At 39.9% G+C, this 25,751-nt stretch overlaps 1 protein-coding gene and 2 pseudogenes across 1 annotated transcript; all 3 read right to left on the bottom strand.

Annotated features, from left to right (window-relative positions):
• Positions 1-12,412: 12,412 nt before the first annotated feature.
• Positions 12,413-13,735, bottom strand: LOC147419386 (uncharacterized). The gene is made up of 4 exons (XM_086505922.1): positions 13,193-13,735; positions 12,993-13,109; positions 12,838-12,912; positions 12,413-12,532 (listed from the first exon to the last, which is right to left on the bottom strand). The coding sequence occupies exons 1-4, from the start codon at positions 13,733-13,735 to the stop codon at positions 12,413-12,415; spliced, it is 855 nt and encodes a 284-aa protein (XP_086362048.1).
• Positions 13,736-14,389: 654 nt separating this feature from the next.
• Positions 14,390-15,528, bottom strand: LOC147419385 (uncharacterized; annotated as a pseudogene).
• Positions 15,529-22,431: 6,903 nt separating this feature from the next.
• Positions 22,432-23,427, bottom strand: LOC147419384 (uncharacterized; annotated as a pseudogene).
• Between the last annotated feature and the right edge of the window lie 2,324 nt (positions 23,428-25,751).

Here is a 25,751-nt window from a genome sequence, read left to right as displayed (position 1 = left end):
GGTTGTCTTTCATTGGCCTTAAATCTCATGTGAGATCCTACATGGATAGCATGTAGGAGGCGTATACATGATATGGTTTTTTTTGAAAAGTTTATGTAAAAACAAAGGGAACTCTGCCGAAATTTCTACGCACAGGAGCATGGTTGATATTTTGGTGCTGCTCGCTTTCTTGGACAGAGGGCAGGAAGTCTGGTTGTGGCTGTGTCCATCTTTTAACTGGGCACAGGCCAGGCTACCTGCCCTCTGCCCAAGAAATTTTTTTTCTGCTATGGTCGTCGCTGTATGCGTCGCTATGCCCGTCGGTATGAGCGTCGCTATCCGGGTCGCTAATAGCGACTGGTTTCACAACGATGCGCATAGCGACGGACAGCGTCGATAACACCTGTTTTTGTTGTAGTAGTTGATGGTCACAACTGAGGATACCTTGAAACCATTGTTGTAGTGCTTTACTCACTGTTTGTGTAGTGGGTACACCTTTTGCAGAGTTCACCCTTACCCTTACCACCCTTTGACTTGTTGGCCTTTGCACCCTTACCCTCCGTTCCCATTGAAAATTTACTGTGACAGCAATAAATGCATGGAAAGAGGATCATTGCACCTTGCTTGCACCCTAACATACACTTGAGTGTTTTCAATTCTCCTGCCATATGCCACTCAACTTGGAACATTCCAAGACCTGAAACATGAAATCTCTATCCTTCTTGTTGTTGCCGAATGACGTCAACGATTGTAGTGTGATTGAAATACCATTTCAGGGCCTCATGTGTCTCATATGAGAGATGAAAAGCTGCCAGCCACCAAATATTCTTCTCTTACTGAACACCTAAATACATGTTTCCCTTCTCATTGGAATTTAGCTCGACATCAACACCCGCCAAGTCCCTGCTCATCAACATAACGCTTACCCTTTTGAGCCATTGACTTTAACAACCTGGTACTCATCAAGCTTCATAACAAATATCACTTTGCCATCATACTCTTCTTGTGTCAACCCATAAAAGCTTATCATTGACTCTTGGAGATTCAACAAGTCTATCTCATTTGTTGAAAGTGAAAGGAAGATTATTGATAAGACGCAAATGAGGGAAAAATTTCCCAAATGTGAGTCTATGAAGTATGAACTATGGCCACAAGTTTCCTGTAGAGAGTCTTTCTCAATGGTGAAATGCACTCGCCAAACACCAATTTTCACTCTATTTACCAATGTTAGCGCACACACTATTTGGATAAAAGCACGGTCTTCTTTATTACCAAGAAACAAGAGAAAATGGAACCCACATGTAGAAAATTTTGTCTTAACTTCACCACTCTCTTGTTATGAGGGAGACGCCTCAATACTTGCTCCTGTAACTTAATCGGTAATAGTGCTAGATCTCTAATAATTGAGCTTTCACTGCACACACATTTCTTGTTTTTTGAACAATTGATTGTTTTTGTTTTTGTAACAAACTTGGACAAAGAAACAACAAACACACACACTAGTTTTTTGGGATGCACTTCATTTTAAAATAAAATGAATACATGTATATTAAAAGAAGTGTAGAATGACAAGTTGTGGAGATGTAAGAATTTTCCCTGTTCTTTCAACCCCAAATATAAACACCATATGTTGCTGAAAATGTATCTTTCTACTAAGTGCAATATTTATCCTAATATATGGTGTGAAGTGAAAAGGGAAAATCTCTATTCTTGGACCATAATCCATAGTTTATGCATGACCTAATGCTTAAAATAGAACAAAGACATATACATCCAAACTAAGATCGTACCTAATGAGGGGAAAAATAAAAGGATTTAGTGAAGCATTTATTTCGGCCAACCTAAGTGAGCCCAAAATTCTATGAATTACTTGTTGAAACTGTAATCTAATACTAACAATTATAGGCACCCTTTTCCTTATGGGATTTATGGATCATATAAGTTTTTGTGATTCATGCAACCTACTTGATTATGCTACTTGCATTCATGCAATTTTGAAACAACAACAAACAAAAAGCCCTCCTCATTGGGGGCACCAAAATTGATGGGTCTAGGGCAGGCAACAAGGAGAGTGGCCTCTAATCACCCTTCTAGGCTTTCGCGATGCTCAATTGGATTTGGGGTTGAAAAAAACAACAAACAACAAACACACACAAACCCACAACCAGACCCTATACAAATTTGAAACACCACCTAGTTTTGGATGCGAACTAGGATGCATAGAGAGAGAGAGAGAGAGAGAGAGAGAGAGAGAGAGAGAGAGAGAGAGAGAGAGAGAGAGAGAGAGTACTCATGCTGCTTGAAATGTAATGACTATGATCAAGCAAACCCGATAATACACACACAAAGAAGAGAGAGAGAGAGAGAGAGAGAGAGAGAGAGAGAGAGAGAGAGAGAGGGAGTGCTTGCTGCACTAATACTTGATCAAAAAGCATCCATGACCAAAAAAAGTGAGATTAGCAATTTGTTCAATATAGCTTGAGTAAACTACACCACAAAACATCACAAGGCAAGCCACCCCAATCAATGTCTTAAGGCGAGGGGAGTCCTCTCCACCCTGTCACGCTCTTACATCATGTGGGATGAATGGCCAAATCAACAACAACACCACAAACAAGTTGTCAAGAACTTAAGTTAAAGAAACACCAAGAGACTTACACATCATTGTTCTCCATGACTTCATGTTGAAAGAGAGACAATGTAGCCATGCTTAGTCCAAATCCACCTCTTGATTCAACAAAATGTTGTGTTACAATTGGTAGGAGAAATAAAGGCTTCCTAATCTCTAATGAATGATCGCTCTCTCTTACAATGGCATAAAACTCCCTTGCTAATCACACCCCTAACTTGTGCAACACATGCATGCGCATAAGCTAATGAGATTTCACTCAAGAGATTGAGTCTGGCTTCTAAAGCTTTAGCATGGTGCTGTTGCTTATCTTGCTTATGGCTTGTCTCTCTTTGTGCTAGCTACACTCTCCTTTTATAGCATTTTTTAGGACTAGGGCTTCCCTCTAATTGTGGTTGGGTTAGATTATTAGCATTTTATCTATTTTCTTGCTTAGAATTATCAAGAAGGTGGTGGGGATAGAGAGACATATAAAAGAGAGAGGAGAGAAATGGAGCTGACAAGACTTTACATAGTAGGATTAGTGTTAGTAAATTAGTAGAGTTAAGATAATTTTTATTGATTTACAAATGGAGTTGGATATTTACAATGAGAGTATTCATGTATGATACAAATAAGAAAGATAAATGCTTGAGAGGTAAGAAAAGATGGATTGTTTACGATGTTGATGCTCTAAGAAGATTGAGTAGGCCAATTTTTGACGCTTGTTGACACTAACTTTGACGGCATGGTTGCTCTCCATTTTTAACCTTTCTTAAGAGTTAAGGTGACTGAAGATGAGTAAGCCATCACCATGATGCCGTTCTTTAAGAGAAGAGGCTGAATTTTGTGAATTTTTTGATAGAAATTGATAATTTGGAAGAGAAAAAGTGAGACTACGAGGTCAATTTTGAAATAGAAGTGTGTGTAAGAGAGTACATAAGCTCATCATGGTTTCTCTTATTCTTCAAGGTTGAGGAGAAGGTGAGCGTGGTATAGAGAGGAGAGGTGAGAGAGAGGGGGATGATGAGTGGAGAAGTGTGTGTGAAAGAGAAAAATAATAAAGTGGAAGAGGGAGTGTGGCTGCATGACGTGGGTAGGTTGGGATCCACCAATTAAATCATATCTCACAGCTCGTAGCTTCAAAAATTATGAAAAAACTTGAGGCAAAAGTTTAGCTCATGAGCTACAAAGCTTGTCTTTATCACTTTTCCAAATTCGGAGAGCTAGTGGCTGCTAAAATTTTTGCTAAATCGATTATTTTCTTCCAGTGCAGAAAGTCATTGTAGGGTCCCTCTTTGGATGATTCTTTTGGGTGTCTCCAAGAGTGAGTCCTACATAGTGTATGCATGCATGCCACATATCCTTGACCTTATTTTGTGGGTCTATAAGTGAAGATATTGCTGAGATCATGATATAAGTAAATAATAAAACTTAAGAAATCAAATATTGAGAGGTCTAAAAATATATACATGTGAAAACAAAATAAAATAAAATATCTCTCTCATTATGAGGCTACCATTAAAAGATGAATATTTTTGGTGCTTTTATTTATGAGAGTGAAAAGGAGAATAATTGTAGAAAGGGAAAAATCACAATAGTGAAAATATACTCACACAAATAAAACTAGTTTTTGTGATTTGTGTTGGAGAGGAGTTCCACCAAGAGTTATAGACATTTTGGTATTTTTATTTACAATCTTTCCATACAAGTATACACATGTATGCACAAGAAAAAATAGTAGATCATTATGTAGGGTCGGTAAAAACGCACACATCAATATAGATATATACACAAATTTGTAAAATACTTACATAAACACACACTATATTTAGGCCAAAATTAGGGCGAAATATTATGTACAAACTTGATCGTAATACTTATCTACATATTTTTTTGTCTCCCCTAACTAGATAACTAGCTAGTTGAGGCTTCTTCCATGGAATAATCGATTGTATAACACACACACACACACACACACACACACACACACACACACACACACACACACACACACACACACACACACACACACACACACACACACACACACACACACACTAGGTCGCTGCTTCGGACCAGGCTAGTTATTTCTAGTTACACTAACTTTATCTATTGGTATTACTACCCTAACTATGTATGTTGATTACACTCTACCCAACACTCTTCTGGCGGTTTTACTAAGCCTTTGCTGCTTGACTACAAGCAGCCTACTCTTATCATAATGATCTCCTCCTTGAGTATGAAATCACTAAATTGATACTTAATTCCTTGTTGCTCACCTAGTAGGCTATCTTAGCGTGGCTGAATGAGTATCTCAAAAAAACCTAACTCTGTGGTGCAACCTCTTGTGGATTTAACCTGACCCCGGGGCGGTCACTTTTTAGAATGTGTATGATATCACGTGAGTTAACCGGAGAGGATTATTAAAAGACTAAAATGTATAAAAATGTATACATACAGAGGGGGGTGGGGGGTGTTTTTAAATAGTCTCACAGTGTAAGTATAATGTATATTGGGTTATTATTAATTACCTCTTGAACGCACGTGATATAGGGGTCTTTTGATAAGTGACTGCCTCGAGAACCTGACTTACATTGCTTTCTTGGTTTGCTTGGGTTAGTGTAAACCATTATTCTGGGCCCAATGGCTACCTTATGGGTATCACCCCCTAATATAGCGCTTAACAAGTTCACTTAGATCCCATTCTTTGGCCTCTTACCTGGGCGTGAGTGGAGGCTTCAGATTTGATCGATTTACCTAAAAATTCACTCTGTCGTGGCGCTCATAGTGCATCACAATCTCGTTCTAATGACTGCGCTTGATGATAGGGTTGCTTGGAATGATTCTTTGCCTGCCTCACTTGGAATGCTACTTAGCTGTTAAGCCTCCTACATGCATATTGAGAAAGATTAATGCTTGGTTGCTTTGGCACCTACAGAACTAAGTACTTTTGGAGATCTTCCCTACCTCTTCCACTATATAAGGTGAGGGGCTCTTCCCTTCACTTAGATTTGGTCTCCCCCGGCACTTTGGAGAAAGTCTTGTGATTGCGTTTGCTCGCAGGTTATATATATATTTTTATCTCAATGCTTAAACAAACCCTTGCTTTGTTGGGTGATTATAACAGGTTTTTTCTTGACATTAATTAAGAACCTTGAAAGAACTGCTCATTTGGAACTTTCTTTAGCAAAAGAATATGTTATGATAACCTAACTACTGATGTTCACACATCATTAAAGGATTATTGCTTCTTGCCTGGTACCGATTTCATACATACTCTAGCTTTTTTCTGTTGTATTAACAAATGGCATCAAGTCTGACATACATATGGATAATGATCGGGTGTCTTTTACTACCTAAATGTGTTGTACTATGGTGATATGGAGGAAACTGTTTTTACTTACAAAAAATCGATTACTGTCTATAATCTGAATGATGAGATGGATTCCTAATACTGGCTAAACTCTGACACTATTTTGTGAGAAGGGCCTTGTTCTAGGGCAGTGGTTAAACTGAATCTTGGACACAATATAGGAGGCTTTTGAAATGCTGCTGGTCTTTTTGACTTAAAAATAAACTGGTTTTTTGTGAGGCTTCAGTCTTGCTCACTTCACTTAAGAAATTATTCTATGCAATCTCTGAAGTAATGGCTTATTATGGAAACTTACGAAAAATTGGTGTTTTTGCATTAACTTGATACTTATGGTGAGTATGGTGTTGAAAGCCTGGAGGCATTGCTGGTTATGCTGCTGAATTATGAGTTTGGAAGATTGCAATTGTTTATCTGGTTATGATACATAAATTTTGCAGATAAATGCCATGACTATCTATTGGTATTTGGCTTAGTCTCTCTACTGAGGTAGGGGTGCTTGTCTGATTTGATTTACCTACTGCCTGTTTACTGATTACTAGCTAGCTTTTTGGGTCTTGGATTTCTGGCTTAGTCCTGATCTTTTTTCTACTATAGCTAGCTCTTGGGGTTATTGCCATAAATGTTTTGGCTTGCTCTGACTCTGGCTGGCACTTCTCTTGCTCTGGCTAAAACTTCTCTGAGCTATTTTTTTGCAAGATCATTTCACTTCTTTTTTGCTGACCTTGCTGGAATTTGTCTTGCTTGCCTTGACGGGAAAAAAATCTAACATACATCATGCTACTGATTACTAGATTAGTGTCTTTAATCTAGTCCAGCAGGTTTGAAAATCTGGTATGAAGGATGTCAGGTTCATCATTGGATATTTCTTTGGCTTTAAATAAACTTGGACTTAGTTTGATGTATTGATGAAATCTGAGTTTGTTTATGGTATATACTCGTGGCAAAAAATACAATAAATACTGAGGTGGGGATACTGGTTTGCTTTGATTTACTTGCACCTTGACTACTGATTACTGGTTGGCCTTTTTGGGTCTTGGATATCTGGCTTAGTCCCAAATTTTTTTACAACTAGCTCATTTTTTGTGGTACTTTACTACCTGGTTTTGGTGCACTGAGTAGTTGAAATTTTACTTGAAATGTCTAAGAAAATATCTTTTATAATCTAGGTAGATCTGCTCACTTGGGCTCTATAGTTTAATATTCTTCGGGCCAAAGATACCGTACATAGGGGGGTTTCTCTAATTTTGATACCCTACAAAGGGGGGTTTCTCTAATTTTGATGCATGCAAGTAACATCCTTCCATTATTAATAGTGAATCCCCCGGGCATGAACATCATGGTTGAGAATTCCAAGGCCAACTTGGACCAGCGGTCTAGCGATAACTTCCCACTTGGCCCATTGCCATGGCACCAAGGATTTAGTGTTGTTCCTGTATGATAATTTTTTAATAGGTTTCAAAAACTCTTTCCAGTTACATGTCGATTTAACTTGGCTATGTTGATGAGCGGACCGACGAAAGTAGTATAAGGAAGCATAAATGAATTGATCACTTTGATCCGACTCGAGAAGGGAAGCAATACATACTCCCACCTTCTCATTTTTTTGGGATCTTCTCCAGGACCCACTAGAACCTTTTCTTATGAGTAATGCCTACCCCCAAGGGGACGCCCAGATGTAAAAAAATCCTGCCTTTAGATAGAATCTCCCTGGGCTAGACTGATGGTTCAAATGAGTCGTTTTTCGTCAGGGAGATCAGTCTAGAATTCTCAATACTACAATTCGACCCTGAAGCCACATCAAATGTCTACATAATCTCTAGCGCCTTCCTGAGTACCTGAGGGTAGGCTTTCAAGAAGAGGAGGGAGTCATCTGCGAACATCTTGGCTAAGAGTTGGTCGTTGCCGGAAAAAGTTAAACCTTGAATTTCACTCCACGCAGTAGCACCTTCGAGGATCGTTATTAGAGGATGCGGCCCAATGGCAAAGAGAAGAGGGGCCAGTGGGCAATATTCGAGCTTCAAAGGAGCCCACAATTGTGTCATTGAACAAGAGCTTAGATTGACTGTCCGCACCCAGAGTGTGTATAAGTCGACAAAGGCGAGGTCCAAAGCCGACTGATTCATGACATCTTCAATGAAGTACCACATAATCCTATTAAATGCGTTGAGTACGCAACCTTCATGCAGGAGGAATGCATTTTGCTTCAGCTAGAGCATGCACAAAATCTTACGAACACACACCTCTTGTAATCTACTCTACACATATTCACATACGTAAAAGTAGAATGGAATAGAAATACTCAATAGCATTGATGACGAAAGTTAAAATAACATTGTATATCGAGTAGAGTTTAGAGCATCAGCCAACTCTCCAACACCATAGCCACACTCTCACTCAAAAACTATTAGAGTATTGTGATAGTATACCCGGTGGCAAATATAGTTACCTTTAGTAGGAGTACTACCAACGATTGAAACTCTCAAAGAGGGTAAATTACACAATATGACATTGCATCTCAAAAAGTCAAAGAAATGTCTTCTTTGGTGGCTTTATAGGAATTTTGAAACACTGTCCACCTATTTTGTTGCGTATTCTAGGAATGCAACTTGTAGTAGTATGCACCTATTACCACATCCTTACCAAGGCCAAAAGCAAAATAACATGAAAGAAATGTTTGTGTATCGCCGATCTATGTTTTGTTCATTGACAATCCGAAAAATCTTTTCAACAGGTCCGAAGCGAAATAGATGATAAAAATTACCTGCACAAAGTGAAAGATATAGTTGTTGATTAATAAAATCAATATTAAAGTACTCTTCCAAAACCTATTTGGAAAAAAATGAATACTAGAATTGTATGAACAAGAAGGTCATGAAAACCTAGAACACCTTTATTGGATACTTGTTGAATTTGTTCACCACCCTTTAGTATTCTCAAACTTTCATGTAAAATGAGTATGGTTATTGTAGCTAGAGTCATGCTCATCTATGATGAGTTGTAAATGGTTAGAGCCATATAGAGCTTTAAATATCTCCAACAATGTGTACTTTCTGATAGAGACTTTGGGCTTCAATGATAGAAGCCATGCTGAACTTGGGGATGGAGGAAGGGATGCCTTGGAAAACTTGACGAGTTCAATAACAAGTAGAGGAGAGGGTGTATGGCAAGCTACAGAGCTAGAGGGGAAATATGGGAGCTTAGAAGGTAAGAAGCTTGGTTGTAGGAAATAAAGGAGGGATTGATATGGTTTTGATAGATGTTAAAAGCGGGGCTATGGAGGCCTAAAATTACGAATTGTGTACTATAGGCTTGATTCACTATAGAATGGGAGGTAGTTTGAGTGGGGGATGTGAGATTTTAGAAATTCTTAGAACCCTATCTCATTATGCACTTATAGTACATAGAGAGACATAACCGATGCTCCACAACCACTCTAAGAAGTACCTAATTTATGATTTTTTTTCCAACACAAGGGACTTGTCCAACAAGTCGACTCTTCTTTTGAATGGTTGGTCGAGGTGATTTGGCAGAAAATGGCAATGTTCTATGTGTGCAGTCGGTTCAAAGACGATGCAACAGGTCATGCAGGCAACTCACTCAACCTTTCTAGCCCGTTCAACACCTTGGCATGATGGGGCTCTAGGATCTACTTTCGGAGAAAGAGCAATCTACCTTGTTCTCCATCACATAGAAACAAAGTTAGTATGAGAGGACAAAGTCGATGATCCCTCCTCCAATTCATGGAGGGTGAATAGTGTTGTGACCACTGTCTTCCTCTTAATCCATGCAAAACGACTATTATTTGTAGAAAGTTTCCACGTCACAATATGATCTACCCACCTTTGCAGACTGAAATGGAGAGAAATAGCGATGATCCAACATATTGTGGAACATTATGGAAGGTCGAGCTTGTAGATTAAAATGTCTACTTTCTCTTTTCCAGTTCCTATGATCTCTTCTTAATTGCCATTTATAGGAACTCTAGCATCTACATACTCCTCTAGGCTTGTTTTTTTTTTTGGAGAGAACTGCATATCCCCTCTAGGCCTCTACGCATCTTTGTGTCTAGTTAACCTAGCTTTGAGTTATAGAAAAGGTTAGCGATGAAAGCCCGCATCTTCGTGAAATGGTACAAAACACATCAATTGAGTTGTCTAAAAACCCATTGGAGCCCCAAGTTGAATCCACTTTGTGTGGCTTGAAAGTTGACAGTTGACTTATCAAACTTGTGGAGGCTAAAAATTTGTCCCTAAGGAGGAGTTCACTTTATTGACCCTAATGGCAATATTTACGAGAGTGGATCTTCAAGCAACGTCCAATTGCAATTGTGAAAGTTTCTGGCCGTGTGAACAAGGTTTTCTTAAAGACAAGCTTTTTACGTCTGCTCAGCGGTATACAACAATTTATTGTGTGTGTGAATTTTATTTTCATGTTAATATTTATACGAATTCTAACATTGAAACGTTGAGCTTACATTTTTTTTTGGTAAGCTGTGGAAGACATCGATGTTCATTTGTTACCAGCAGGTTTGACGGCTCCGGCTCCGCCCAGAGGAAGCAAAGAAAAGCAAACGGGTTATGATTTCGGAGAAAGTAGAACCCTCTCTCTCTCTCTCTCTCTCACGCATGCTCAAAAGATCCTCCCTCTCTTTCTCTCTTTCTCTCTCTCTCTCTCTCTCGCGCGCGCAAAAGATCCTCCCTCCCTCTCTCAAGTTGTAATGAGCACACAGGCTCCAGCCAGCCGCCTAAAAGGGCGTCTGTAGGTGCGTGCACCGACGTGGCCGACACTTTTTGTGGTCGGTTGGATGGCCGGTGTAGCCCAAGGCTCACCTTCCCCAGTAGGCTTTCTTCACCCTCTGTAGTCTCTTTCCGCGTCCTCCTCTCCCAGCTGGCAGTTTCTGGACCTTCGATCCTCCGGCAGGCAGCTCTGTTGTGGCTCAAGCTTCAGCTACCTTCCTCCTCCCCCTTGCTGGCTGGCTGGCTGCACCAGCTCCATGTGCTAGGACTATCTCTTGTAATATCACAAGGGGCTTTGGACAGCTTACCATATAGTAAAAAATATAGGATTGCTAGATGATTCACTAGTTTCAATACACACATCTAGTAAGAGTGCAAACTAGTAAAAAAGAGACAACTCCTAGATGCTACATATAGTAATTTTGTTACTATATGGAGAGTTGAATAGCCATATGGCAATTCAAGTCTCAATATGGTAAAAAGATCACTAGTTCAATGTAGGAGTTGACTCAATTACTAGTTTGACCTTACATATCGGTGTTTCAAACCAGTAAGTCAACTAGCATTTTTTGTTTACGACCTAGCAAGTCATCTAGTAATATATAAGGACGGTTGCTTGCAAACTAGTAGTTCATCTAGTAACTTTTCTATAAACAACCTAGTAGTTCACCTAATAATTTATTAAGGAACATGTAGACACAAAATAGTAATTAATCTAAAAAATTTCCCACGAGCAAACAATTTAGGAGAGATTACTTCAACATTAGGAGACTAAAGTAGTCTTAATTCATAAAGATAGCTATGAGTATAACAAATGAAAGCTTACATAACGTGTGTTACATGCTACAGTTCTTAAATCATGTGGTTGGATTATAAAACTACTTGTCATTTGTTACAATGATATCCTTCATGGATAAAGAGCCAACTTTATTAAAATAAAAAATTATCAGGCCTTCTAACAAAAGCCATGTAACTAAATCTTCACACATAGTGGATTTATTAGTATCCTCATTTGCTCTCTTCTTGAGGAAACTATTCGATTTCTGCATAGCAAAATACGTTGGCTTGATCAAGTGGTACAAGTCTTGTACTTTCTTGAGATTTAGCCACTTCATTAATATAGTTTCTTTGTCATCCCTGGACAAATTTCGTGCCTACATAATTGTCATAACAAAATAACATGGTTTAAAAAGTGACGTATTATTTTTGTGAACATAAGTAAGGCAATGCTTTTAGCTTTTATTGCATACCTAAAATTCCAGCACACATTGATTTTGATTCATTGAACATCCCCCATCAGATTTCTGCTCCTAAAACAATTAAAGTCCACTCTTTTATTTTGTATCCACATGTAAAAATATTTAAAGAATCTTATTCTTGTGAAGAAAAAAAACTTTTTCTTTTTAAGCTTCAAAAACTTTGAAGCTTGATCTTTCTCCTTAAATAGCTCTTCAATCTTAGAAGTAGCCTATAGAAGTGGGAAAACATGGCTTTTTTATAACATTAAAATTAAGTAGGGTAAGTATTTCATTAAATAAATATTCCATGTGAAGCATCTGTAAATAGTACCTTGCGCTTTCGTGTGCTTTTTCTTTTCTGTTCTTGGTTTATACCACTTATAGTTTGTGTCCTTCAATTGATTTTTTCCTTCACAAATTATTCAAGAAAAGAGTGCAATCAACAAAAAGTTTTAGTGTGAAAAAAATACATGAATTAGAATTGTACCAGTTTTGTGATATGGTCTTCACACTCATCTAATTCATTGTTTACTTCCATATCCTTTTCTTGATAGCATTGGACAAACTCTTCATCTTGCATGTAGTTTCTATATGCCTACGCATTAAGCAATTGAATTTGGATATCTCACACACACATACACACATGCACACAAAACTAGCTAAATTTACCTCAATTATTTCAATTGATATCTTTGTGTGTGTGTGTGTGTGTGTGTGTGAGAGAGAGAGAGAGAGAGAGAGAGGAGTAAACCACACATACCTCATAAGCATCACTTTGTAAATCATGATTTTCCCATGGCATCTTAGGAATGTATGCTTCCGTCTCTCTCTAAACACATAATAACAAATTTTATCATGATAGGTCATACATTATTGCTATTTTGAGATAGAAGTGCTTACATGAGTAGCTTGTGGTTGCTCCTCTTCTTCTTCAATAGATATACAAGTGGTTTCTTGTGCACAAGCATCCTTTAGCTATTCAATAACAACAAAAGCATTACTTTCTTCATCATTAGTTTTCATATAAATTTCCAATACCTTAGAGGATTACTCACAAGTTTTGTGAGTGAACCATATTCTCCTAGCTCACTTTGTCCTTGTAGTTCACTTTCTCCTCCATCATTCTCATGAAATTCTTGGTTATCATCATCATCATCTTTTTCTTTTTCTATCTAATCTCATGAAAACATTTCGATTATACTTTGACATAATAGAAGTTCATTACTTAGAGAAAATCCTACAAAATGACACATACCATTGGGGTGCTAGAAGATAATTCGTTATTTGGTTTCTTTTTTCTCCATTTTCGTTTTGCCGCAAGAGACTTGATGGCCCATGTATAAACGTCCTCTTCCTTCCAATGATAATTTTGTCTAGCTACTATTACAGGCTTAAGCTCACCTTTATTTTTTCTTATTACATCCAATACGGTATTCTTTCTCTCCATATTATTTCTAAGGTCTCCAAATGGCTTGTGTTTGGCAAACCATCCTCTAACAAACCCATAGTTTGAATAAAGAACTCTATGTTGGTTATTACCCTCTTTTAAGAGGAAATCCCTACCATAGAGTTTATTGGGTTCTCTAAGCTTAGGAGGTGCAGGCCTAAACACCTGCTCATATATGATTGGGTCATATTTCTCGTTGCTAGTAGTGTCAACACCTATAGAGATGCTAGATGGAGAAGAAACAACTCTCTTATTTCCAAGATGACTGGCCCTCCAAGAATCTAAAAATTTGAGGGCCTCTTCATTAGAGAAAGACAATAGTTGCTCCACAAAGGACTGTGGATAACTCATATCTGAAAAGACAAAGCATTGAACACACACATGAGCAACAAGACATTTAAGTAACAAAGTTTATCTCAAACATTATATACACACTTGTCATTACTTTATGAGTAATGTTTTAGAAAGACATGTAAAGAAAACTGTGACAATGAATACAACAATTGCCATGTATAAAATAATATGCATTTTAAACTACTTCTACAAGTATACTAACCATGATTGCATACTAACAATAAGTACAATAATCTCCATCCATAAAGCAGGTCTCCCAGAAGTTCTAGCATACTCTATGATGAGGTTCTAAGAAAGATATGCAAAGAACATCGTAACAATGAAGTTAGCAATTGTCATCCATAAACCAATAGTCATTCTAAACTACTTCCATAGGTATACTACTTGCATAACAATGAATACAAAAATTGTCATCCATGAAATAATAGTCATTCTAAACTACTTCCACAAGTATACTAGCATTCTAAACTACTTCCACAAATGTACTAGCCATGCTTGCATACCATATGAGTGAAGTTATACAAAAGATATGTAAAGAAAACCATAACAATGAATACAACAATTGTCATCCATGAAGCAATGGTCTTTCTAAAATATTTCCACAAGATTACTAGCAGTGATTGAATAAAAGGGGCTACCACAATTATATGTCTATGGAGAATGCCAAACAATAGGCATCCATCTAGCCGTTGTCCAGGCTTTATAACCTTTTTTTGTTTTGTGACTGTCCAATCTTTAATTTGAATGGAACATGTATCCCAACTTCTCCATTGATGCTCCTCTCTGCAAACTTTATAAGTGTTTTGTTGATATGCATCATGCTCCAATAAAGCAAGCTTTGTCCTTTTCCTTTCGTAATCAGTCTCTCTAACAACAACATGTTGAATCTGTATTGCATTCTCGCTATTCAAGCACACTTGAACTATATCATGGACCTCCACCCATAATGGAACATTTCCACAACCTCCGTCCATTAACAAGCTATCACGCTGCCTCAAATCCTTCACCTCATAAGCAATGAGCCTTTGCCTCCTTGGTATTGGCAATGGAATAAATTTGTGAAGTATAGAGTAGATGGGCCGAACACAATCCCATGTGAAAGGAAAAGGGGCCTTCTCAAGCACACTCATTTGAGTAACTGGATCCATTAACAATTGTTCTGAGTCCCCATTTCCCACAATGCATTGCTTGTAATACCGTCCACCAAAGAAAAGCATACACTTTCCATCAAACTGTGTTGAGAACAAGGATGTTATACAAGCCTTCCAGTGACCTCTGTGTTCCACCGTTGCATCATCGGTATCCACATTCACTATGACATTGGCACCCACATTAAATATATCCCCTTTAAAGAGGACCTTTTGGTATGTCTTTACTTCCAAACATTGGAAGTACTGCTCTGGAATGTTCCAAAACTTCTTTAGATAAGTTTTCTCTTCACTAGTAGGATCTCTATAAGTGCATCTCTTCCTTGATATTGCAATCCCCTTGAGAAGAAGATTTCTAGTGCATGGTGAATTGCTTCTATATTTTAATAAATCACTCCACATAGATTTAGCCTTTTCAATTGAAGACACAACCAATAGCCCATCCATATGTGACGGAGAGCAATCATGTGATGGAGCATCTGCTAATAGCGAGCTGCTTTGAGAAAGAATCAATGCACAATGTAGGTCCTTCAAAAAACTTTCAGAAGGTAAGAGATTGTCACTATCACCACGGATAGCCTGAAAAGCTCTTGTGAAGAACCTTCTCAAATAGAACTTTGCAAATAAAGCTTCATCCTCCATGTTATTTGTTTTGATGGAGCTGTATGCCTTTACAAGACGCTCAAATATGTAACACCAAAAGCGGTCATGCAACCCATGGCGCAAGACATCATCAAGCATCTCACCATTACCTATAAACAAGTTATCAAGAGATTATTCTCCTGAACAAATATATAAAACTTATTGTTAACTAATCAAGATATACATACCAGCTACATGTTCTAGAGGTGATGAGTTCTCACCAAAGATTTCTTCATTTCGAACTCTCCATGATTGTAGCAATGTCTTCACAACTTCTATGTCTTTCACAGACCATCCATGATCTCTACTATGGTTGTAGAAGCTGTGTGCAATGTTAATCAGTAAAAATCCCAAAACATGCATTTCAGGAGGAATGCCACTAACAACTCTCAAAACATATGGTAGACACCACTGGATGAACTTTTGGTTCTCCTCTGCCTTGAAGCTTGCAAAGTAGACGCTTGGGGAGTTAGGCCAACGTCCATATCGAATGGAGGTAGGTGCTGCCTTTTTAACAACACACACATCAGCATCGATTTCTTTCTTCAAAGGAGCCTCAACACTTTCAAATAAATGTGAGATATATTTCTTGAATACATTCAATGATAAGATATGCATTGGGTCGTAGACTAAATATAGAGAGAGATCAAATCCATATAGATCATATAATCTCCAGAGTATGGACTCTCCTGAGAGACCAGCTTCTTTCCATGATGCTTCCTTTTATTTGTCTGTGCAACATCGTTTAGCCTTATCAAGAGCTTTTGTCATCTCCTCAATGGTCCTCTTTGAAGGTGGATATCTAGCTTGTCGGCGATTTTCATTATAGACATATCGCCCCTCTTTTGATCCTATACCAGGTCGTACTAGAGTTGCTTGAGGTTTATCACCCCTGAAAAACTCTTGTCCTCCATTCTTGAAGAGGCCTATTTTGTACTGTGCCGGATGGTCGCCTGTAACCATCATGACCATAGTGCGTAGCGTACATAGCTTTGAAAGACCTTGTTGATTGGAACCAAAGATCTTCTCTATGGGATAGTCATACAACACCTCCACACCATTTAGATATAGGCTTTCCAACTCATCTATCAAAGGTTCCAAAAATGCCCCAAAAACTTCACCAGAAACCTTCATAATTTTCTTGCAACTTTGAGGGATAAACAAAACTGGCAAGATATCAATGGAAGACTTGATTCCTGGATTCAACACCATGACCTCTACTACCCCACATGTCAGGACACGGGTCCTACGGGCAGGGCCCTACCCTAAAGGGGGGTCACGGACCTCGGCCACGGGCCAGCTAGCAGTGTGGACAGGGGATCCTAGGGCTAAGAGCCTATAAGTATGGGCAGTTGGGTGGAGGATCGAGGTCTCTAGCTCCTAGGGTTCTTATATTGGTATCAGAGTTCAAGGGAGGGGAGAGCTATGGAGGAGGGGAAATGACTCTCTATCTCTTTAGGTCTCTCTCTCTCGAATTCATTACGAGGAATGGCCTCTCTCTTGCTTCGGATTATTTTCTCTCTCCCTCGTTTTCAGCAGCAGAACGTGCAGGGTTTGCATGTGGTGTGCAAGGCGGCCGAGCAAGAGGGCGGTGTCAAGGCACACTGCGTGTGCAGGGACGCTTGCTAGGAGGTTTTTTTTTTGATGGCCAAGCAGATGGGTGAACAGCCGCTTGCATGAGGGAGGTGGGTGGTTTTGCCGTGCATGAAAATGAGCTGTGTGAAGCTTGCCGGGTTCGCCCTGGCTCAGGGAACAGATTTCATCACTGGAGCGTCGCTTGGTTTGGTCTGCAGCACGAGTTCTCTCGTCCATAATCCCTGTGCAGCCTGCAGCGTGCTGCCATAGCCAGGGTTGCGATAATTTTTTTATTATTTTTCTTTCTTTCCAGTTCCAATTGGGGGCGCCCAAGGGGCCGCCCACCAGCAGGCTGTCCGTCCCACAAGGAGCCCAAGGATGGTACCCGAGGCTGCATGCAAGCCTCGAAGGGAGGCCAAGCTGGCAGGCCTGTTGTTTGGCTTGGCGAAGGGGCAAAGCTCCTAGACAAAGATGATAGTGTTGATCGAGTGGCGGCTATGTTTGCCGCGTACACGGACAAACGCCATGCTCATCAGGTTGGTCTTTTCGTACTTCCAAGGATTTTCTTAATCCCTATGTGATGTTATTTTGCAGACTTATACATATCAAATTTCCAAGCGTCATCTTTGATGCAACGGCAAGGCCGGTGGCTAATTTGGCTCATGCGCATTCGGCTCATGCGTGCAAAAGTTGTTTTGCATGGTTGGATCGCTAATCGGCATGGCCGATTTCAACGCGACTGGCAAGAGCCCTGAGTTTGGACTTGCAGACAAGCAAGGATTCTCTACCTATACAACATTTAACCACACTATGTGGTGATGCAAACACTAATGCTAGGGGTGGTGATTGTCATGCACAATGGCAATCAAACCTGGCAGGTAAGAGCATTACAGTTCTCACATAACAGTTCTCACATGATACCACATTGGTTGTGAAATGGGCAAGGCCCTTGACAGTATGAAGTTATTGCGCATGTGCTTCGTAACTCTCGTATGCAATGGAATGAACGATCACGACTATCATTCATAATGCCAAGCAGGTCGACTCTTTTTGATATGCTATTGATTGCTCATAACATTTATTGGCAATGAGGCCAGACATACTTATATGAAGCATGGCTTCTCCTGAGTACCTTAATGGAGCACGCTCATCACAGGTTACTTTTTGCTTCAAATACAGGGCCAAAAGCCAGTTTTTCAGCATCTCAAGGTGACAGGCATGGCATATTACTGAATTTGTTGAGGGCAGCAAGTTGCTCGGCATGGCCGACTCCTTGTCACTGTTTTCTACAAGCCAACATAGGATGCTTGTCACACAATACTGGTTAATTTCACTTGAAATTGCTCGACAAGGTCGATTCTTTTTTTCATGCTATTTGCAGCCACATCAGTTGGCTATTAGCACTACCCGATTTAGGTGAAGCAAGGCTTCTCTTTATGCATCTTGCATAATGACTCACCACGTTTGGCATATGCTATGAGCATACAAACTTGGGAAGGCTTTGGCAAACGGTTTGCAGATTATTTTATTTCATATATGACGGATGTATATGATACAAGAGGGCGGATATACATATGCGACAACTCTCTCTTGCATGGCAGATTTGGCTATGAGCCACCTTTACGCAAGCTTTTCCTTTGGAATTTCATGACGACTGGTTGCAGCAACAACTACCAGGTTAGCCAAGTTTAAGTTTTTCTTGTTTTATTTTCCATGTTTACACTTTTCTTGGCAATTACTGTCATTGTGCAAAGCAAAGTGCTTTGGCAATTTTACATGAAGCACGGTCTCTCCCTTGTGCCGAGATACTGCCATTGATTTGGAATCAAGGGCTTTGGAACACAAGTTTGGGGAGCTGGAAAAATAGAGAATGTCAGCTCACAGAATCCCTACCAGTTTATTTTGTGCAAGGCACTTATGGTTTTGGTTCTCACGCTTGAGACCGTCATAGTAGCCAAGGGCTTACGTTTTCGCATAGGCATGCTAAGCAGATAGCATGGATTCCACCAATTTATGCATTATGCTTCCGCTATCACACTCGCAACTCTGTCAAGGACAGATTAAGGATGGATTGTTGAACCTAATGGCTGGTTGCTATCAACACCCACCAACACTAAAAGGCACCTAAATCTAGGACTTATTTCATAGGCAAAGAGCCAATGCTAAGTCATTTTCATACAATCACGACCCCGTAAGGCAGGTAGATCAAGATGTGGTTGTGTTTTTCTGTTACCTCTCTCAATGAGAGAGTCATAGCAGAAACTTGTTGCATGCTTATAGGATACGCTGCACGTTAGGCATAAGATGCACACGAGCATGGAAATCAGCTATACACGTCATAGTCGTCAAAATCTTCTCAGCAGCTTTTGATACGTGTTTTGCTCGTAAGTCCACCTGAGCCAAGGTGCTCTAACTCTCAGCTAGCACGTGGCTAAGATGCTACTCAAATTAGTCTTCATCGGTTCATCCATTGAACACTAATTTGCACTAGGGCTATGAGCCACACCGGCTAAGAGCCATTGTCAGGCCAAGGGTAAGACCCAACTATTGGCATTCTTTGGGTGATTGTTTCCAAGAGTGAACAGATCTACCCAGGGAAGTACACATTGACGTTAATGGACAAGCAAAGGTCTTGTCATTCAGGATGTATACAGTGTCATTTTTTCACTACATGTTTTCAGTGCGACACTCAAGTTGAGTTTTTGATAAATCTTCAACTCACAGCAGCTGATCTCTACAAGGAGGTATAGATGCAGCAATCAGTTGAGACAGCATGACTGTCCACAAGAGCTAGGTAGTTCACTTGTGTGGATTTCCTGCTCTCCCCATGGCACTACAGAGTGTCTATGGACATATTGTTTTGGGGTACAACCTGGCGGGTGACTACTACCTCACCCCATAGGCATTGCCGATCACAATTGATCTGCATTGAGGATCACAGTTTGACCTCTCCCAGTTAGAATTTCAAGGAAAGAATTCTGCAATCTACCACGCGGTAGCGGACAACTTCAACTTTTCAAGTTGATTTCAATTATTACGTACACGGTTACCTATATTGGTTACTGTTACCTGCTAGTTGAGCAGTTTCTACAAAGGGTCTTACCAAAGGGTTTGACTATGTAGATTTTAACCAAAAGGGTTGGATTGCGAGGGCAACACCCACGATTCCCAGTGCAATGCTATTTGTTTTTTCAGGTAGGAGACGTGCTCCTCTCCGTTTGAATACGGGTAAGTGAACATTACGTTCAAACCTCCAGGTACGCATCTATCGCTTTGATGTTATTCCATTTTTCATATGCTTTGCTTGGTTTTTTCAAGACGTATAAGCACACTTGAATGTTACAGAGCCATGCCAAGGGCATGACGGCACAAAGTATTTTGGGCCAAGCGTCCAATCTATCTTTCTGTCTTTTGCTGTTACGAACCTACTTGTAGGGTTCAATTTGGCACATGTTGTCACATGGGATACAACATGGTCTAGGAACTCCAGGAGTTCGGTTTAGCCAGTGTGGAGCAATGAATGAGGGTCCCTCTCACTCTTGTCGCAGAGTGTTTGCAGTTACCTCCACACACAAGTACATCTCGTACTTGATGGATGTCACTTTTCTTGATATCCTTGTTTGAGACATATTCCACATGTGGAGAATATGAGTCTTTGGGACTGACACTGGTGCCAAATTTCTACCAATGTGTCGCGACAAAGTCCCTAGGTGCTGGTCGTATCCATTGGTTCGACCATTTTGAGCACACAGTATCAGGTACAATTTTAGTGGCCAGAAATTGTCAGGTACTAAGTATAGACTTGTGGTGATTACAAGTGCTGTGAAACCACCTTAACGGAGGGTTGTTTCTACATATAGAAAAGTCTGCTACGTTCATGAGAATGTCTCATGGTTGGTTCCTAGGTGTGACCGGGTTGTCACATTCTATTATGGTCCAACTTTTGTTGCAAGATTTTCACGTAATTATAGTGGAAAGTCTCGTCATGGAATTGCGGTTCGGATATGTTTGTGTTAAATGCATGCACACTAGGTGTTATGGGCCCTAGTGTTTAACACAAATTTATTCGGAGCGGCATGCAAATTCATGGACTTTATTGTTTCTATAATTTTTTGCACTGTCAGTGCAATTTCTCTTGCAGATTTAGTATGAGTTTACACCCTGCCATACAAGGTGATGGCTAAGTATGGGTGTTTGTGATTGGATGCTTGAAACTCCAATCTGCTTTCAACCTAGTTGGTTGTCTCCATTCCATATCGAGTCTATGGCTGGCTACTCAATGTTTGAGTCATGGTTTATCGTCAGTCGTGGAAGACTGTCTGTAAGTGGTTGGGGGAAGTACCTCACCCTTACTGTTGTTATTCATCCCGCGTAGGATGGGCAGCTTACAAGCATTCTATTTAGTGCTAAAGGATATGCAAAGTGCATACGTTAGTAAACCATGCTAAAGGATATGCTAAGTGCATACATTAGCAAGAAGCGAAACAACTGGATCGGTTTCCTTTCTGGTTTGGAGTTTGCTTCATACGATGAAAGGCATGTTACGGCTAGTTTTAGTCTCTGCATGTTATTCTCAAGTTATCGACCTTAATCATCAGTTTTGATGGGGTTGGCTACTGGCAAGAAACCATAGCAAGTCAAGGACTTGGTTACTGCTGATGAGTATGTTAGCATAGTACTTTCATGGAAAGATAAGCTGAGGTTATATTGCACATTCAAGTACCTTCAAAAAGTCTGAAACTTGGGTATGCATTTAGACACCTCTTAGTTAGGATAACTCGTTTAACATACTCAAGTGAGTTTTAAATGGAGTCTTCACATTATGTTGGTTATGGGTCGGTTAACCAAGACGGTTGTACAGGGACAACAATGTGGAAAATCCAGATGTTATTCTTGATTTCATTGAACCTCCCAATGAACCGGCGGGTTCCGATTCAACAAACCGTTGGATCCATGAGGGATGCCACGGTGGAAAACATTAGTGTTCTTATGAAGATACCACCACTTGTGTTTTCGAGGACGAAAACTCTTCCAAAGGGGAGAGTAATGTCAGGACACGGGTCCTACGGGCAGGGCCCTACCCTAAAGGGGGGTCACGGACCCCAGCCATGGGCCAGCTAGCAGTGTGGACAGGGGATCCTAGGGCTAAGAGCCTATAAGTATGGGTGGTTGGGTGGAGGATCGAGGTCTCTAGCTCCTAGGGTTCTTATACCACAACTCTTTTGGGTTCTTTGTGATGTCTGAAATCCATCCCAATGTAGCAACAATGCTACATTTCGAGGATCACCCTATTCACATGGCAACCCAAAAAATAAGTTTGGTTTGAAATCATGAGATCTTTAAAAAAAAAAACAATGTGATGCTTCTATGTACCTTTTGTAGGCTCCTTTTACACACAATGTCCTCTTTACACTCGATGCAGACAAAGTTGTACTCTTCTCCCACAACATTTTGAAGAGCTTTATAACGTCTACTGGTAGGAAAAGTAGTGTAAGACTTCTTGCAAAGAGGATTAGAGCAGACAACCGGTAGCTCATAAGATGTTGATGGATCCCAAAAGTCCTTGACTTCTTGGAATTTTTGTCCATCCCAAAAATCAACAATGCTTCTTTGGTTGCTAATTGCATCTCCATTGAGCCATTTTTCTTTGTGCCTCCATAAACATAGTAGCTCGTGGCAATAAGTGCAACTCTTTGTCAATAGCTTTAGTTGAGGCCCGATGGGAATGTAGTCAAAGGAAAGCATTGATTTCCTTGCTTTGGCACAAACTGGACACTTCTCGCAGCATTCCAAGCAATCACGTTTAAGCCTTGATGATAATGATCCACCTTCACATGTGCACTTAAGAACCTCTCCTGTAAAGTTGTCCTCATTGCTTGGTTGAAGAAGCTTGGGTGGATGCTTGGCTACATCACTACCTGTGCAGATGCGATAGCGCAAGGAAGAAACCATGCCAAGACCTTTAAGCATGGTTTGCAATTGATCCCAACAAGCCGGAATTTGAATCTCTCCAAGGTCACCTTCCCATGTAGGAGGAAGTTGAACTAATAGCCTAGCCATGCTTCTCTTGGAAGCATTTTTAATCACTCTAGCCCCCCCCAAGTCTTCAAATAGGATGCGAAGCATTCTATCTTGCACACCTATTGGTAGTTTATGTTCATCCCATAAATTTTGGAGCTCTAGTATCCTCTCAACTAGCTCCAAGTATAGAGGAGAAGATTGATTTTCTTCATTCTCACTAATAGACATTGGCTCATCAATGATGTCATTGACATCACCATCAAACTCAGAGACTTAAGCCTGATGTTCATCATTCTCTTCCATGTTTCCTTCTGAATCTAGTGGAGAAGATAAACCAAAACTATTTTTTAAGCTTTCAAAGTTATGTGCCAAAGCTTGATGGCGATAATAGGTTGATGCATGAACTTGTCTACCACCTCCACAATACATGTTACATGTGCACCATGTATTTCTTTGAGAATTGTTGGGCTTCTTGCCTTGTCCCATGGCTCGGGTAGGTGTTGCATTATGGGGTCCATCAATGTGTTCGGCTAGATGGTTAATTGCTCTACTATCACTCAGGTCATTGGCAAGATCTAATCTTTGTTCTGAATCCATTTTTTGTTTTTGCTAATGGAAGGATGGAGATTTCCTAGAACATCTTGTTGTTTGTGGTGATAAAAGGTACGCTTGGTTACAAGGCACCAGCCATTGTTGGAATGCTTGCAAAGATAATTGCAATCACACTTCCAAAACTGTGTTCTCTCCATAACTGTCAAAGAAAAATAACTAGCCATGTTTGTAATATTCATTAAGCTACGACACAACATGCTCTCAGAGAAATAAACTATGGCTTTCCAAGAGGTACTAGCCCATTCATCAAATACAAATTCTCTCTCCATTACAAAGTTAAGCACTTCAATGCTATGAGAAATAAACAAACATGAAAATACATAAATTACTTTAACTTCACAAGAAGTAAATGATCTCATAAAAGCATTCTTCTATGTAAATTATTTTGAATCTACCAAGGCTTTTCATAAGTACAAAGTCGTTTTGCCTGAATGAGACGGATTATCATACTCATTCTATAGTGCATCAATGACAAAGGCATGTTTCCACCTCCATAGTGGGTCACTTTGTAATATTTGATTAGGCCTAACTTTTCTTTTGCCAACACTAAGTTTAAATTTCCATCCCAATCAACCAAATCGTCAAGAAAAATCTTTTGTATATTCCAAACTTTTTTCCCGTTGGAAAATAAGTTATACCAATCAACCAAATCGTCAAGAAAAATCTTTTGTATATTCCAAACTTTTTTCCCGTTGGAAAATAAGTTATATCTTATTTCTGGCCATAACACTTTTATCTCCGAGTGTTGCAAAAGATCTTGGCAATATTGTGATGCTAGATCTTCTCGTAGCTCACGAGAAAATGTTCGTAAAAAGAAAGCTCGTTCTCCATCATTTTGAAGCCCAGTGGACAAGTGATTTTGAAGAGACATTTTGAACTAGCAACCAAAGAACAATGAAAAGAATAGTACGGATTTAGAATATTAGCATCTTTACAATCAAAACATTACCATATTCAACACAAAGCCATTAGCATCTTTAACAGATTTGATATGTCCCGACATGGGCCAGGAATTGTTCCTTTATGGGGACCAAAGTTTCTCTCTCTCTCTCTCTCTCACACACACACACACACACACACACACATGACTCTCTCTCTCTCTCTCTCTCACACACACACACACACACACACACACACACACACACACACACACACACACACACACACACACACACACACACACACGACTCTCTCTCTCTCTCTCTCTCTCTCTCACACACACACACACACACACACACACACACACATGACTCTCTCTCTCTCTCTCTATCTCTCTCTATGTCTTTCTCTCTCTCTCTCTCTCTCTCTCTCTCTCTCTCTCTCTCTCTCTCACACACACACACACACACACACACACACCAAAGTTTCTCTCTCTCTCTCTCTCACACACACACACATGACTCTCTCTCTCTCTCTCTCTCTCTCTCACACACACACACACACACACACACACATGACTCTCTCTCTCTCTCTCTCTCTGTCTCTCTCTCTCTCTCTCTCTCTCTCTCTCTCTCTACGATTCTTTTCAATCGACAGCAAATGCCTATAAGTCTTCCCCTCGCCCATTTAAATAGTCGATGGTTTATATGTGGTCTATGTCTTACAATTAACAGACATGTGGTCTATGTCTTCCATGGTTCTTTTGCATCCATACCAAATACCTATGTCTACCAACAATTGGGCTCTAGCATGTCCTGTCATTTTAAAGGCCAACATCCCCCCCCCCCCCCCGCCCGCCCCCCGATCATGGGGGTGGTGTATGTCTTCCTTAGTTGTCGATTATCTCGATCATAGTCCAAAGCCCAAGGGGAAGGGTTTGGGCTATGGCCATTATCGTTACCTTTATGTGAAGTCCACTTGGAGCATGTATGAATGTATACCTATTTTGAGTCATGTATGCCAAAGTGTAGGCCCTCATGTTATGTGCTAGAGTCAAAAGAATATCCCTACAAAAGAATAATTACACAAATTTTAGTGTAATTATCGACAAAGCTTCAAATTTTGACCTAAAACCC

The sequence above is a fragment of the Adiantum capillus-veneris genome, chromosome 29 (genome assembly GCF_014529385.1).
Source record: "Adiantum capillus-veneris isolate H3 chromosome 29, ASM1452938v2, whole genome shotgun sequence".
NCBI lineage: Eukaryota > Viridiplantae > Streptophyta > Polypodiopsida > Polypodiales > Pteridaceae > Adiantum > Adiantum capillus-veneris.
The sequence above is the reverse complement of the archived record's forward strand: the minus strand, read 5'-3'. Positions and strand labels throughout refer to the sequence as shown.